Genomic DNA, 13,069 nt, shown 5'->3' on the forward strand with positions numbered 1-13,069 from the left:
TTATATGAGGTTAACAATAATGGTTCTTTTAAACATGTTACATAACTATCCAGTATCTACATATATAGCATGTATAGTATGGTAGGTACATGAATTGATTCGGATTGATTGTAATACGCCTGCGCCGTTGTCATGACAACAGGAGATGAGGCCCATCTCTCGTACCCGAACAGCCTCCGACAGTATTATTACGTAACATGTTTTCATGGCTCAATATTTTTAGATAAACGTGTATAATGACAGAAAACTAAGTTAAGGATATCGAAAAACAAATCAGGTAAGGGTAAATTTTTTCAATATACAGTAAATCCAAAATACGTAACTTAAAAATTTAGATAATTATTTGATTTAAAAAAACTAACAACGTTTTCAGAGTGAATTTAATGTAACATGTTTATTATAGGAACTATGTTCTGGATATTGTTAGTGTGCAGCCTTTGTAGCCTCGTCAACGCAGATGCAGACAGACGAAGATATTCCAATCCTACATATTATAACGTGGGCGGAGTACTCTCCAGTAATGAGTCTATAGCTTTCTTTAAGGATACTATATCAGTAAGTTTTTTACATAAATAAAAGTCTCAAATGGTTTAAATTAAATAAAAAATCCACTGCATACACCTTTCTTCCTTTTCACTGTCACATGAAAAACGCTATTTATTATGTTTCAGAACTTAAACTTCAAAGACAAATATGTTCCCCGCGGAGTTACGTATCATGATTACTCTATACTTATGGATCCAAACCCTATAAAAACAGCCCTCAATGTTTGCAAAGATCTCATTGCACATCGAGTAAGTTTCTTGGTTCAGAATTTTCTTGTACTGAAGTTGGGAATTTTCATTGATTAATTAATATACATAAATTTTAATAGTATTATGATATTTTTATGTGGATATTATTTTAGGTTTACGCGGTGGTCGTGTCTCATCCGTTGACAGGAGATCTTTCTCCCGCAGCTGTATCGTACACCAGCGGCTTTTACCACATCCCAGTTATTGGTATATCGTCAAGAGATTCTGCTTTCTCTGATAAGAATATACACGTGTCATTTTTGCGTACAGTCCCACCGTACTCTCATCAGGCGGATGTGTGGGTGGATGTATTAAAACACTTTAATTACATGAAGGTTATCGTCATTCACAGTTCTGACACCGACGGACGAGCTATACTGGGAAGGTAATAGTGTATAAATATATTGGAAAATTTTACTTCTAACTTTGAGATTATAATGAGTTTCTTTTTATCTATAGATTCCAAACAACATCTCAAAGTATTGATGAGGATGTGGATCGTAAAGTTTTTGTAGAACAGGTTATAGAGTTCGAGCCAGGCCTAGACTCATTTAGTGACAAACTTATTGAAGTTAAAAGTGCACAAGCCCGAGTTTTCCTAATGTATGCCAGGTGAGGCATCAAAATATATACTTACGTCGCTGATCTACGGATATTCATTATTTTTAAAATTCAGAACTTTTTTCCCCTTTACAAAGATACATTTTTTATAACGAGACCATTACAATAACTTAAAAACAAATATCAAAACTGATCCTCCTGACCAAAAATCTCTGAACCTATCAGATATATGAAAAGCGTCAAATTCTTCAAGTTACAAAAATATACAGTATTTCTTAAAATCTTCAAGGTAGAAGTCATTTATAGTACACAATAAAATCAATTTACCCTTTGAAATCCATATTTAAGTTTCGAAAAAAAAAATTTTTGGGTCTTTGTACTTACTGTACTGTCTTTGTACTTTGGGTCTTGATTATTACTACTTAAACTTTGCTGAAGTTATCAACATGACCTTTAACAACACATCCAAAAGGGGGTCAATCGTCTCGGGACCGTAAATAAAACCTTCTTTTTAACAGTAAGACAGATGCGGAGATAATATTCCGTGATGCGACGTACCTTAATATGACGACGACGGGATACGTGTGGATAGTGACAGAGCAGGCCCTGGATGCAGCCAACGCTCCCGAGGGATTGCTGGGCTTGAGGCTTGTGAATGCCACAAATGAACATGCTCACATACAGGATTCGATGTACGTTTATATCGACTCACAGTGTATAGATAATTACCATCTCGTTTATTTATCTCGCTTGTGGATAGCACCTTTGATGTTTTGTATTCGACTAGACAAAATTTAAGCGTTTCAATGTACCTACCCATAGAGAAAAAATTCAAAATTTTCTATATCAGTTGCCAACAATGTTGCCTATGTCTAACTTGTTTCAACCTAAATAAAAGAAAACAAATCAATTCAACTATTTTCTTTTTATTTGTCAAGACAAACGTGTACAATGATTTCTGCATTTACAACGCATCTATAAAGTATAGCGCGTATCACTATATCTTAACATAGCTATGATAAGAAAATCAAATGCAAGCCTTTTTCCAGCTACGTATTGGCATCAGCGATACGGGATATGAATACTTCAGAGGAAATCAACGCTCCTCCATCAGATTGTGATAACTCCGGGTCCATCTGGACCACTGGGAGACTGTTGTTCGATTACATCCGTAAACAGCGCTTGGAGAACGGTGCCACTGGCCATGTGGCGTTTGATGATCACGGAGACAGAGTCCACGCGGAGTACGACATGGTGAATGTAAGAGCTCAGGGCGAACACGTGGCTGTTGGGAAATACTTCTATTCAAAGGTACGTTATTCTTTTATATTAAAAATAAGCGAGTCTTAAAATTCTTGTCCAAAAACGAGATTTCATAATGTTAAAAAATAAAACAAATTTAATTTTTTTTAAATAAATTTTATTTTCGCAACACTAATTTCCAAATAACTATAACTTTCTTTCTTTGTTCCTATTTTATTTTCTATTAATTGTTTCTGATAAAATGATTTTTTATTAGTATTCATTTTTAATACATTTGTACTGAGTTGTCTTTAGCTTATGTATCGCTGGTAAGTTATAATTTCCTACTCGCCTTTAGTAAGTTATCCGACTTTATCTAAGACTTAATTTTCATGTGCAAAAGAGTGTTACATTAAATTATTGTTCATGAATCAACAAGTACCTCTCTCTTGCTGCCATATAAGAAGGATTCGATGCACCATAGGGAAAAACGCCTGTGGCTTTCAGTGCAAAATGTTGCAAAATCGTTAACCCAACATTGATATTTGTATAAACAGTTTCTTTGTTTTTTTAACGTAACCGAAACGTCGGGAGTATGTAGTTTTAACAAAAATAAAAAATAAAAAAAGCACGCATAGTAGGTATATCCGAAAAATATTAGTTTCATCTAAATCCTAACGATATTGTCGAAATTTAATAATGTTTTATCTATTGCATATTTTAAATGAATCACATATTTATAATTATCTTATTCTTATTTATAGGATACACAAAAAATGCGGCTGGAGCTTAAAGAACATGAAATAATTTGGATGGGACGGAGTTCCACAAAACCGGAGGGATTTATGATACCGACCCATTTAAAGGTTACAATTTAAATTTAATTTAACTTCTATAATATTAATATACCTACTCTAACATGAATTACTTTTTTGGTAAGCAGTATAGGTTGTATTAAAATTATATGACAAAATTTTTAATTAAAACCTTTTTGCGATAGGTATATAGAAAAAATGTGTTTAAAATAATACTATGATAAGCATTGTAAGTTAAATGCCTAGGTTCTAACAATTGAGGAAAAACCTTTTGTTTACGCTCGACGAGTAGACGATGAAACGGAATGTTTTACCGAAGAAATATTTTGTCCTCACTATAATACAAGTAAGCAAGTACTTATCTTAATACTAATAGAATATATACCATACTAAATTAAACTTTCAAGTTAGTCCCCTTAACCTCCTTAGTAATTTTAGATCAAACGAGTAACATTTGATCTAAAATTATATAGCATAGTCCAAATACCTATCTTACGTACCGTGAATTTTTGTAAATATTTATCCAGTAGAAATTACTTCGAAAGGAATACAAGATGAACACTTTATATCCTCAGACATTTTTTCAATGGCATATACGTCATATAAAATTAGTTTTAATATCTTACGTAAGTTTTAACTTGTCTTTGTTGCTCCACTATTATCTTTAATAATACATTACATCAGAAGTGTAATAGACTTTCACTTAATTGTAGATCAACTTTATTGCTGTAAGGGCTTCTGTATGGACCTTCTCCGATATTTATCTAAAGCTATTAATTTTACTTACTCCTTGGCTCTTTCACCGGACGGACAGTTCGGAAACTATATCATACGTAACTTTTCGCAACCGGGAGCTAAGAAGGAATGGACTGGGCTTATCGGTAATTATAAAATAATTGACTTACTAACAGACTTACCGAGTACTAGAATTGAATTACTACTAGACTTATGCTTAAATAATGTAAATATTACTTATAGGCTTGGAAACTTGTTAATTTAAAAAAGCAATCTCTAATTATTTAAGAATTTTAAATACGAAATGTTTTTTTATCGTATAAAAGTTTGCACGAAATCTTTTCTTCGTTCCGAAGTCAACACTAAAATAAGCCAAAGACTCTATGACTATTAAATAACAATTGTTTATTATTTCAAATAAAAAAAATATATCATAATAATAGATAAATTAAAGGTTAAATACCCATAGGAGAATTGGTTTATGAAAGGGCGGACATGATAGTAGCTCCATTAACTATAAACCCTGAGCGAGCTGAATTTATAGAGTTCAGCAAACCATTCAAATATCAGGGCATAACAATTTTGGAAAAAAAGGTAAGTTAACAAAATATAACAAAAATGAATTTTTTTCTACTAAGAAATCTAAATCACAGACAACATACACAAATATTTTATTAACCTTATATTACGGATCATCGATACATTCAGCGTGTACAATAAAAAAAAATTTTAGCCTTCAAGGTCATCAACGTTGGTATCGTTTTTGCAACCATTTTCAAACACATTATGGATACTGGTGATGGTATCAGTACACGTGGTCGCACTAGTACTGTATCTGTTAGATAGATTCTCACCCTTCGGAAGATTTAAACTAGCTCATATAGACGGCACCGAGGAAGATGCTCTGAACCTGTCAAGCGCCATATGGTTTGCTTGGGGCGTGTTATTGAACAGTGGAATTGGAGAAGGTATGTATCGTTACTATATTGTGACATATAATAAACAAGATGGTGGGCGTTTAAATCGTGAAGGATATTTAAAATTTGCTTTTAATTGATAATCAGTGAACCAAAAACATTCAACTAGATAAAAATCCGTGAAATATATATATCTTCAGATTTAAAAAGAGAAAAATTACTATTAAAATTAAACGATTCTGCTACAGATAATTCTCGATTTGAGATAATGTAATATATAACTTGTTTAGGAACACCACGTAGTTTCTCAGCCCGAGTCCTTGGTATGGTATGGGCCGGGTTTGCTATGATAATTGTCGCATCATACACAGCCAACTTAGCCGCTTTTCTTGTGTTAGAAAGACCTAAGACTAAATTAACTGGAATTAATGACGCGAGGGTAAGTTATATGTATGTACATAGCGATAGGAGCTAGTTATTTGTAAAAAATATTGCTTCTTACGACTTCCTGTCTAGATTAATAGACTTCTTTTATTAAAATCCCCTACCAGATAAATTTACTTAAGAAACTAACGGACAAATGGAGCATTTGAAAATAGCAAGACTAAATATATTTTCATATTTTGGACCTAAATTTTAATTTTCAGTTGCGTAATACCATGGAGAATTTAACTTGCGCTACAGTCAAAGGATCAGCTGTGGACATGTACTTCCGGAGACAGGTTGAATTATCGAACATGTATAGGACCATGGAGGCAAATAACTACGACAACGCTGAACAAGCCATACAAGATGTAAAAAACGGGTGAGAATGTAATGCGGACACAATAAAAGATACGACAATCAATAAAAATACACTAGTTTTGTGACGTCATCAATTCAAACTATAAAAAAAACTACATTTAAAAAAGATGTTAACAACAAGACACATTTATCAAAATGGAACACCATTTGTAAATATCGGGTGACTGACCTGTGTCAGCGCTGTGTCACGTGGCACGTGTAACGAACGAAAACGCCGCAGACAGCAGACTTACTAATTATCACAATTAATAAAAGAATATTTTTTGATTATACCATCGCAATAAGTCTTTTGATTTCCGACACGTGCACTATGAACACGAACAAACAATTAAAATCTTGATAATAGGTCCTCACTCTCTTGTTGATGTTCCCCTAATCAGTTACACGAGTTTCCATAGCTCTTCTGTAGATACATATATTTATGTGCGTTTTGTTAACTTTGGTTTACCGTGGCTTTCCACAAACCAAAATCACATCGCTGTATTCTGAAGCTGTGTTAATAAACCGAGTACAATGGTAGTTCATAGATAAATAGTATTTGCGCAAAAAAGTGTCCTTTCAAGACCTTTCACAATGACTTGTTCACAAACACAGAGGTTCAGAAACGCAAAGAGAATTTTGAATTTATGATTTGTGAAAAATATTGCTTACTAACTTAACTTATCGATACTCGAAACCTTTTTCTATGTAGAGTAGTCAGTATTTATTGACGGATCATCTTATACACCTTATAGTTGTAGATTCTGAAGAAGTGATTCCTAAACTTAGCCACGTAGACAAATATTCGTAAGCGGCCACAAATATCTATAACTGGTTTTATACGGAAAAAATAAAATCGTGATTTGACTTCAGCTAACATAGATAGATAGATACATAGATGCATCTATTGTTACGTGAAGTTGTTGAACATAATGTTTTAAGAACTTTAGTGACTATTACTTGTAAGAACTTGTTTATAGTTGTTTGTTGTTTATTGTTATTGTTGTGGAGAAATTAACCCAAATTTCCAGAATTAGATGTGATTTTTTTATCTAGTTTTGGGTTTTAGCAGACATATAGTTGCTGACTGTAGACAAATTTAAAAATGGTCTATCAGAAGAAAAATTGAAAAACATTTGAAATCAGAAGAAAAAATCCTTTGCTATGGACAAAAAACTAATGACCTGTGATTTTATAGGAAGCTTATGGCATTCATCTGGGATTCGTCGAGATTAGAATTCGAAGCTGCCCAAGATTGTGAGCTGGTGACCGCCGGCGAGCTCTTTGGCAGATCTGGTTATGGAGTGGGACTACAGAAGGGTTCACCGTGGGCCGATCTTGTCACATTAGCCATTTTGGATTTTCACGAAAGTAAGACTTACTTAATGTCTTCTAAGATTTGAATGAGGTGGTAGATTATATTATATAATTAAAACCATGGGTATAAGAGGAAAAGTGGAAGACTTTTTTAATAAATTAGATTATAGATAAATACTGCCCTATATAAAACAAAAGCCAATTGAAATAAAAATTTTCGTATTATTCATGCAGGTGGCATCATGGAGTCTCTTGATAATCAATGGATACTTCGAAATAACATGCTGAATTGTGAGGAGAACGAAAAGACGCCGAACACACTGGGTTTAAAAAACATGGCCGGGGTTTTCATACTGGTGTTGGCGGGCATCGTCGGCGGTATAGTTCTCATCGTTATAGAAGTTGTGTACAAACGGCACCAGATCAAAAAACAGAAGAGGATGGAGATAGCTCGCCACGCCGCGGACAGATGGCGCGGCGCCGTTGAGGTAAACCGTGCCAAGGTAGCGGCAATGGACGTCGACATCAAACGAATTGATACTAAAATGTAAACACGCGCCTCACTTGACCCTCTATATTGTTAACGACCAATTCATACTAATAAATATATTCATGTTCATTTAGATGCTTAATTTTTTTACCTCAACCGGATTATTTTCGTAAGTAAAATGTGTTTTGTAATAATTATAATCAGTTAAGACGTTGATCGCGGTTTTGTTTGCAGAAACGTAAGACGTTGAGAGCTGCCATATTGCCGTCGCAGCGACGAGCGAAATCGAACGGTGTGAAAGAGACGGGGAGTATCAGTCTCGCTGTTGATAGAGGAGTGCGGCGGCGCGACGAACCGAGGATACCGCGTTATATGCCAGCCTATACACCTGATGTATCTCATCTTGTGGTTTAATTACAATACTTATTCTGTTCATTACAGATTAGATTATATTATTAGATTTTCACTCAACAACTTAATTTTAAAAACCAGAGTTAAAGTAATACATTTTTTCATTCTTTGGTTGAGGGAAAATAGTATTCGTTAACGATTTTCTGAACGGAACTTTAATATGTTAAAAGAAATTTGATCAGGCATTTTGTAAAAATATAATAAAAAACATATGAATATTCTCGAAATCCCATAAATTCCAGTTTTTATTGTTTGGCGTTTAATTATAATAATTTTCATTAAAAAGCCCACTAGGCTAAAGGGTGTCAACATTATATATAATATGTATTTGCCTAATTCGATGTTTAAAAGGTAACGTTTAGAAATTATTGATGTCTGTATGAAAATACAAAATAAGAGTAAATATATAAAATATTACACTTTTATCAGATGTGAAATAAAAATAATTTTGTAGTCAGGTATATTATTCAAATAGGAGTTTCCAGAACCCAAGGTTTACTGCTTTTTTAAATATTATTTATATATTTTTGCTGCGAAATTGATATTCTTATTTGTCTGTGATAAAATAATTTTACCCAAAAACTGCCAAAGTAAATTTTTTATGTTTAGGTAGTGTAATAGAATTAAGAAAATATATTTATTTGGAATAATCGCCACCGTCAGTCTTTTTGATTGATGAAAATTTAGAAAAGTAAGAAAATTTGTTAGACTTAAATTAATATATTATACTAAAATATTGTAGTACAGTATAGTCGGGTTCCTAATAAGCACGGGGGTCAATCAATGACTAATCATTGCACTTCTATACATTTCTACTTATATAAATGTGCCAAAATTGAGCCATTAAAAATGTGTAATTGTAATCATTTATTTTGGTGTGTTGTCACAATAGTAATAAGATATACAGTTAACTAAAAAGAATGTTGTAACACCAAAAAACAACGATTATGGAAAATAAAATAAAAATTAAATAAATATAACCACTTATTTAAATACCTTATCACTTAACAAGAAAATTATATGGAAATTAAATTATTATTGAAAGTCAAAAATAATTTAAATTATCAACCATAGATTACGTAACAACCATTCTTTGCATACAATAAAGAACTTAGGTAATTTCTAATACTTTTAATATTTTCGCTTTATTTTTAAATTTAGTTATTGCGGATTTTGGCCGCATGAAGTTAAAAAGAGACTTGAATTATCTAAAATAATCAATCAGTACATATATACATTTTTCACCTAAATTCTGAATATGAGTACCGTGTCTACTGTCTATTAAGGATATTTCGGACATTGCCCTCAAAATCTCCTCTTTCCTCAGATTACAAAAAAGAGCAGTACCTACAGACACTCAACTTCATTGCCATCGGACAAGCTATAATTTCTTTTAGATGCGATCCTTTTATTTCAGATTTCTTTGTCTAATTTTACTATCTTCGTTTCTGATTTCCCTTTTTTATTTTTCTCATTTGCCTTTTCTTTTATTGGAGATGCTTTGTTTTCCAGCTTGATTATGTTGAGAGGTTTTCAATTTATATAGCTAATAAAATAAAAACTGTTTTATGTTTTTTTGGCCTAAAAATATTTCCTGTAATTCTATGAAGAACTAAAAATATATATGGTAAATGAATTGAGTTTTTGGCTGGGTCCATACCTCAGAAAACCGTTTGTTAAGTTAGATTAAATAATGCCAGCCACACGTTACAGTGTACTTGCGCAAGTCCTACAAATATACTATAACTTGTATTGGAAGAAGAAAACTGCGCAAATTTCCGACATGCACAAGTTCTTGAAATAGTTCAAATTTCAATTACATTAATGTAATTTTAACAGTTCATATATGTAATTCTAACTAAATATGTATATATAAGTTAGTAGTATTTTTGTAAAAAGTCGTTAGTATTTATGACAAAAACAAGTTTTTTTTGGAACAATATTCTTGTCGTTCAAACAAACAATGTTCACTTCGTTCTGGAGTGTTAAATCAAATAATGCAACTATGGTTTTTCACTGTTAAGTATTCCTATAGCCAGTTAATATCAAATTATTATCGTGTCCAGATAATAATGATAATTTTCTGTATGAATAGTAAATAAAAATACAAAAAAAAAAGAAAACGGCAATAAAATGCATAAGCATCCTCTTTTCGATAAATGAGGTTTAAATTAAATGCGAACCAAATATTATGTAGTTTCATTTAAAAGTTATTTCGACTATAAAATAACGTTTAACGATAGTAGTGCACAGTGAGCATTCATCCGTCGTATAGACTTTGACAGAGCGCTTCATGTTGTCCAAAGTGTAACTAATGTCTTATACCTATCTACATAGTACATACTAGTTACTACATTGCATACTTGACTGTCTGACAAGTGATAACGTTAAAGTGGGGTGATATCAGATAAGTTTTAAATCAAACAATTCGAATCTGAACTAATATATTATATAAGTGATTGTGATAAAAAATATTTATTATTTATAATTATATTATTTTTGATTATTCTTATTAGAGAGATATTTCATCATTCAAAAATCAAAATGTTCAAACCTGTTACCCACGTTCTTTTTGATATGGATGGACTTATTTTGAGTAAGTTATAACATAGGAGTGTTTTATTATTAAAACCTTTAAATAACATTAAGTTTAATATATCTGTGTACATTTTCAGATACTGAACATCTATATACAGTTGCATTTCAAAACATTGTATCTCGTTATGGAAAAAATTATACATTTGAATTAAAAATGAGGCTAATGGGTTCGCAGTCCCACGAATTAGCGAAAATTATCACAGAAGAACTCGAATTACCCCTGACACCTGACGAATTTTTAGTTGAAACTAGAAAACAATTTCAAGAATTATTTCCACAGACAGAACTAATGCCAGGTAATGAAAATCAAAAACAAAAACTTAATTAGACTTACACATGTTTCATATGTAAGCAATTAACTTGATAACTGTAATACACATTAAAACTAAATGCAATTTCTTAATATCTCAAACATATATTGATTGATTTATGAACGTAATCATTCTATATTATATGATTACATTTTATGATTGGGAGAAATCGATAATATTGGTTCTTGCTATGGTAGAGATGGTATAATTTTCTGGTTATTTTTACGATGTACTTTTACTTATAGATAAGATCCAATAGGTATAAACCATACAAACTTGATAAATTCTGTTAGAAAGAAGTATTGAAGATTCTAGATACATTTTTTATTGAAACACCTGTATTATAATTTCAAATATTAAAGGTAGTATGATATTGTATCAAAGAATTCTAAATCTTTTTTAGGTGCTGAACGACTGATAAGACATTTGGACAATAAATGCATACCTATTGGGCTAGCGACAAGTTCCAGCGAGGATAGTTACCATCTCAAAGTAGATAAACACCATCAGGAGTTATTTTCTCTGTTCCCATACAAAACTTTTGGTTCTTCGGATCCTGATGTTGCACGAGGAAAACCTTACCCTGATATATTTTTGGTTGCCGCTTCCAAATTTCCGGAAAATCCAAAAGTAGAACAGGTATTAAAATAACATTCAAATGAGTCATGAATAATTAAAACTACTTTTAATTTAATATATTATTAACAACTTAGATAAGAAATTAAAACGTACAAATTATGCTAAGAGGAATTAATATATTTAAAATATTTCCTATTTTCCATGGTTTGTTAGTGAAAATATTTTTCTAAAGAATATTTTTGACTTTTATTATTATTCTTGTAAAAGTAAGATTAAACTTCTTTATATTTTAGTTAAAAAAATTATGGAAAAATTAATATAATTATCTATAAAAAAAAAAAACCTTTTATTATAGACTTAAAGTTATTGATTGTCATTCCAGTGCCTTGTATTTGAGGATTCGGTTAATGGAGTGAGGGCAGGATTAGCAGCGGGGATGCAAGTTGTCATGGTGCCGGACCCTAGAGTCGACAAAATTCTCACCGAAGAAGCAACATTGGTATTAGGAAGTCTTGAAGAATTTAAACCAGAATTATTTGGGTTACCCCCATTCGAAGATTAATTAGGAAATGTTTTAAAGCATTTTTTTTATGATGCAATATTACAAAAGTAATTTTTATTTACATATGTCTCTTGCCTACTAAGTAGGATTCAGACCAAAATACTAGTTAAATTAAATCAAAGTAGTTATTTACACATTTAAAAACATATTTTTGTGATAAAGGAGATCTGTGAAAATAATAAAATATATGTTTTAATTTATAATTCATCTGTAATTTAATAAAAATGTTAATATTTTTTGCTGGCTTATACATTTTGTCGTTTTGATTGAAAACAAATCCTTTTCTACCTATACCTTTCCATCTCTTTCAATTCTAAAAAAAATATTCAATACATAATTAATTTTCCACTTATTACATACATTACATCAGAAATTAAATGTATTACTTTTCAAGCTACCAAATAAAAATCGATTAAAACCTTTGTCTCTTTGTATATGTTTCACTATTTTTAGGTACATAATTTACAAAAAGAAATTGTCAAAATGGTAGACAAAGCAACAAGATATTAAGCAAATTCTATTCGGTTTAAATAGCTTCAATTAGAATCCAATATGAATTTAAAGAATAACTTTTAAATTTGGAACGCTACATACCGATTCCAAATTAATATTATTAGGATTTCAAAAGAACTCACCCTAAGTTATTGGACAGTTAATGCCGGGTGGAGGTTAAGATTAAAAAGTAAGAAAATCTAGCCCATACCCTTCAATTTCAATTTTATATTTAAACATACCGCGTAACATGTGTTTATATAAGATTGACCAGCCCCATGGGAAAACACTACAGACTAATTAACTTTAACTACTCAGATTATTCACATATAATTTAATTTCTTTTTTACTTTAATTGAAATTTAAGTCATTTTTATTGAATTGTTAATACAGTAAAGATTTTGGACACAGATTGGTGAGATATAGTTTGTTCCTAATTATCAATACCATAGATATAATGGC

The 13,069-nt window shown here is 31.4% G+C and overlaps 2 protein-coding genes across 4 annotated transcripts; both read left to right on the forward strand.

Annotated features, from left to right (window-relative positions):
- Positions 1 to 146: 146 nt before the first annotated feature.
- LOC116773887 (glutamate [NMDA] receptor subunit 1) lies at positions 147 to 9,045 on the forward strand. 3 transcript variants are annotated; one of them, XM_032666448.2, is made up of 17 exons: positions 147 to 277; positions 404 to 555; positions 672 to 794; positions 908 to 1,179; positions 1,254 to 1,406; positions 1,874 to 2,047; positions 2,405 to 2,666; positions 3,362 to 3,463; positions 3,659 to 3,758; positions 4,126 to 4,293; positions 4,617 to 4,741; positions 4,881 to 5,115; positions 5,355 to 5,503; positions 5,712 to 5,869; positions 7,046 to 7,218; positions 7,399 to 7,652; positions 7,889 to 9,045. In XM_032666448.2, exons 2-17 carry the CDS (start codon positions 409 to 411, stop codon positions 8,066 to 8,068), a joined length of 2,775 nt encoding a protein of 924 aa, XP_032522339.2. In that variant the 5' UTR covers positions 147 to 277; positions 404 to 408; the 3' UTR covers positions 8,069 to 9,045. The 3 variants fall into 3 exon arrangements, with proteins under 3 accessions (XP_032522339.2, XP_061379884.1, XP_061379883.1); XM_061523900.1 differs by lacking the exon at positions 147 to 277 and adding an exon at positions 7,789 to 7,823 and having other exon boundaries at positions 394 to 555; positions 7,399 to 7,711; positions 7,889 to 8,029; XM_061523899.1 differs by lacking the exon at positions 147 to 277 and having other exon boundaries at positions 394 to 555.
- A 1,317-nt stretch (positions 9,046 to 10,362) lies between these two features.
- Positions 10,363 to 12,365, forward strand: LOC116774086 (pseudouridine-5'-phosphatase-like). The gene is made up of 4 exons (XM_032666728.2): positions 10,363 to 10,661; positions 10,741 to 10,959; positions 11,378 to 11,613; positions 11,936 to 12,365. The coding sequence occupies exons 1-4, from the start codon at positions 10,610 to 10,612 to the stop codon at positions 12,113 to 12,115; spliced, it is 687 nt and encodes a 228-aa protein (XP_032522619.2). The 5' UTR covers positions 10,363 to 10,609; the 3' UTR covers positions 12,116 to 12,365.
- Positions 12,366 to 13,069: the final 704 nt, after the last annotated feature.

Source organism: Danaus plexippus, chromosome 20 (assembly GCF_018135715.1).
Source record: "Danaus plexippus chromosome 20, MEX_DaPlex, whole genome shotgun sequence".
In the NCBI taxonomy this organism is placed as follows: Eukaryota; Metazoa; Arthropoda; class Insecta; order Lepidoptera; family Nymphalidae; genus Danaus; species Danaus plexippus.

Excerpts from the sequence above, each read along its gene's own strand:
- LOC116773887 (XM_032666448.2), top strand. The coding sequence starts at position 409 with ATGTTCTGGATATTGTTAGTGTGCAGCCTTTGTAGCCTCGTCAACGCA. Across the intron at positions 556-671 it reads TCTTTAAGGATACTATATCA|AACTTAAACTTCAAAGACAA; the intron begins GTAAGTTTTTTA and ends ATTATGTTTCAG. Across the intron at positions 2,048-2,404 it reads GCTCACATACAGGATTCGAT|CTACGTATTGGCATCAGCGA; the intron begins GTACGTTTATAT and ends GCCTTTTTCCAG.
- LOC116774086 (XM_032666728.2), top strand. The coding sequence starts at position 10,610 with ATGTTCAAACCTGTTACCCACGTTCTTTTTGATATGGATGGACTTATT. Across the intron at positions 10,662-10,740 it reads TATGGATGGACTTATTTTGA|ATACTGAACATCTATATACA; the intron begins GTAAGTTATAAC and ends GTACATTTTCAG. Across the intron at positions 11,614-11,935 it reads AAAATCCAAAAGTAGAACAG|TGCCTTGTATTTGAGGATTC; the intron begins GTATTAAAATAA and ends TTGTCATTCCAG.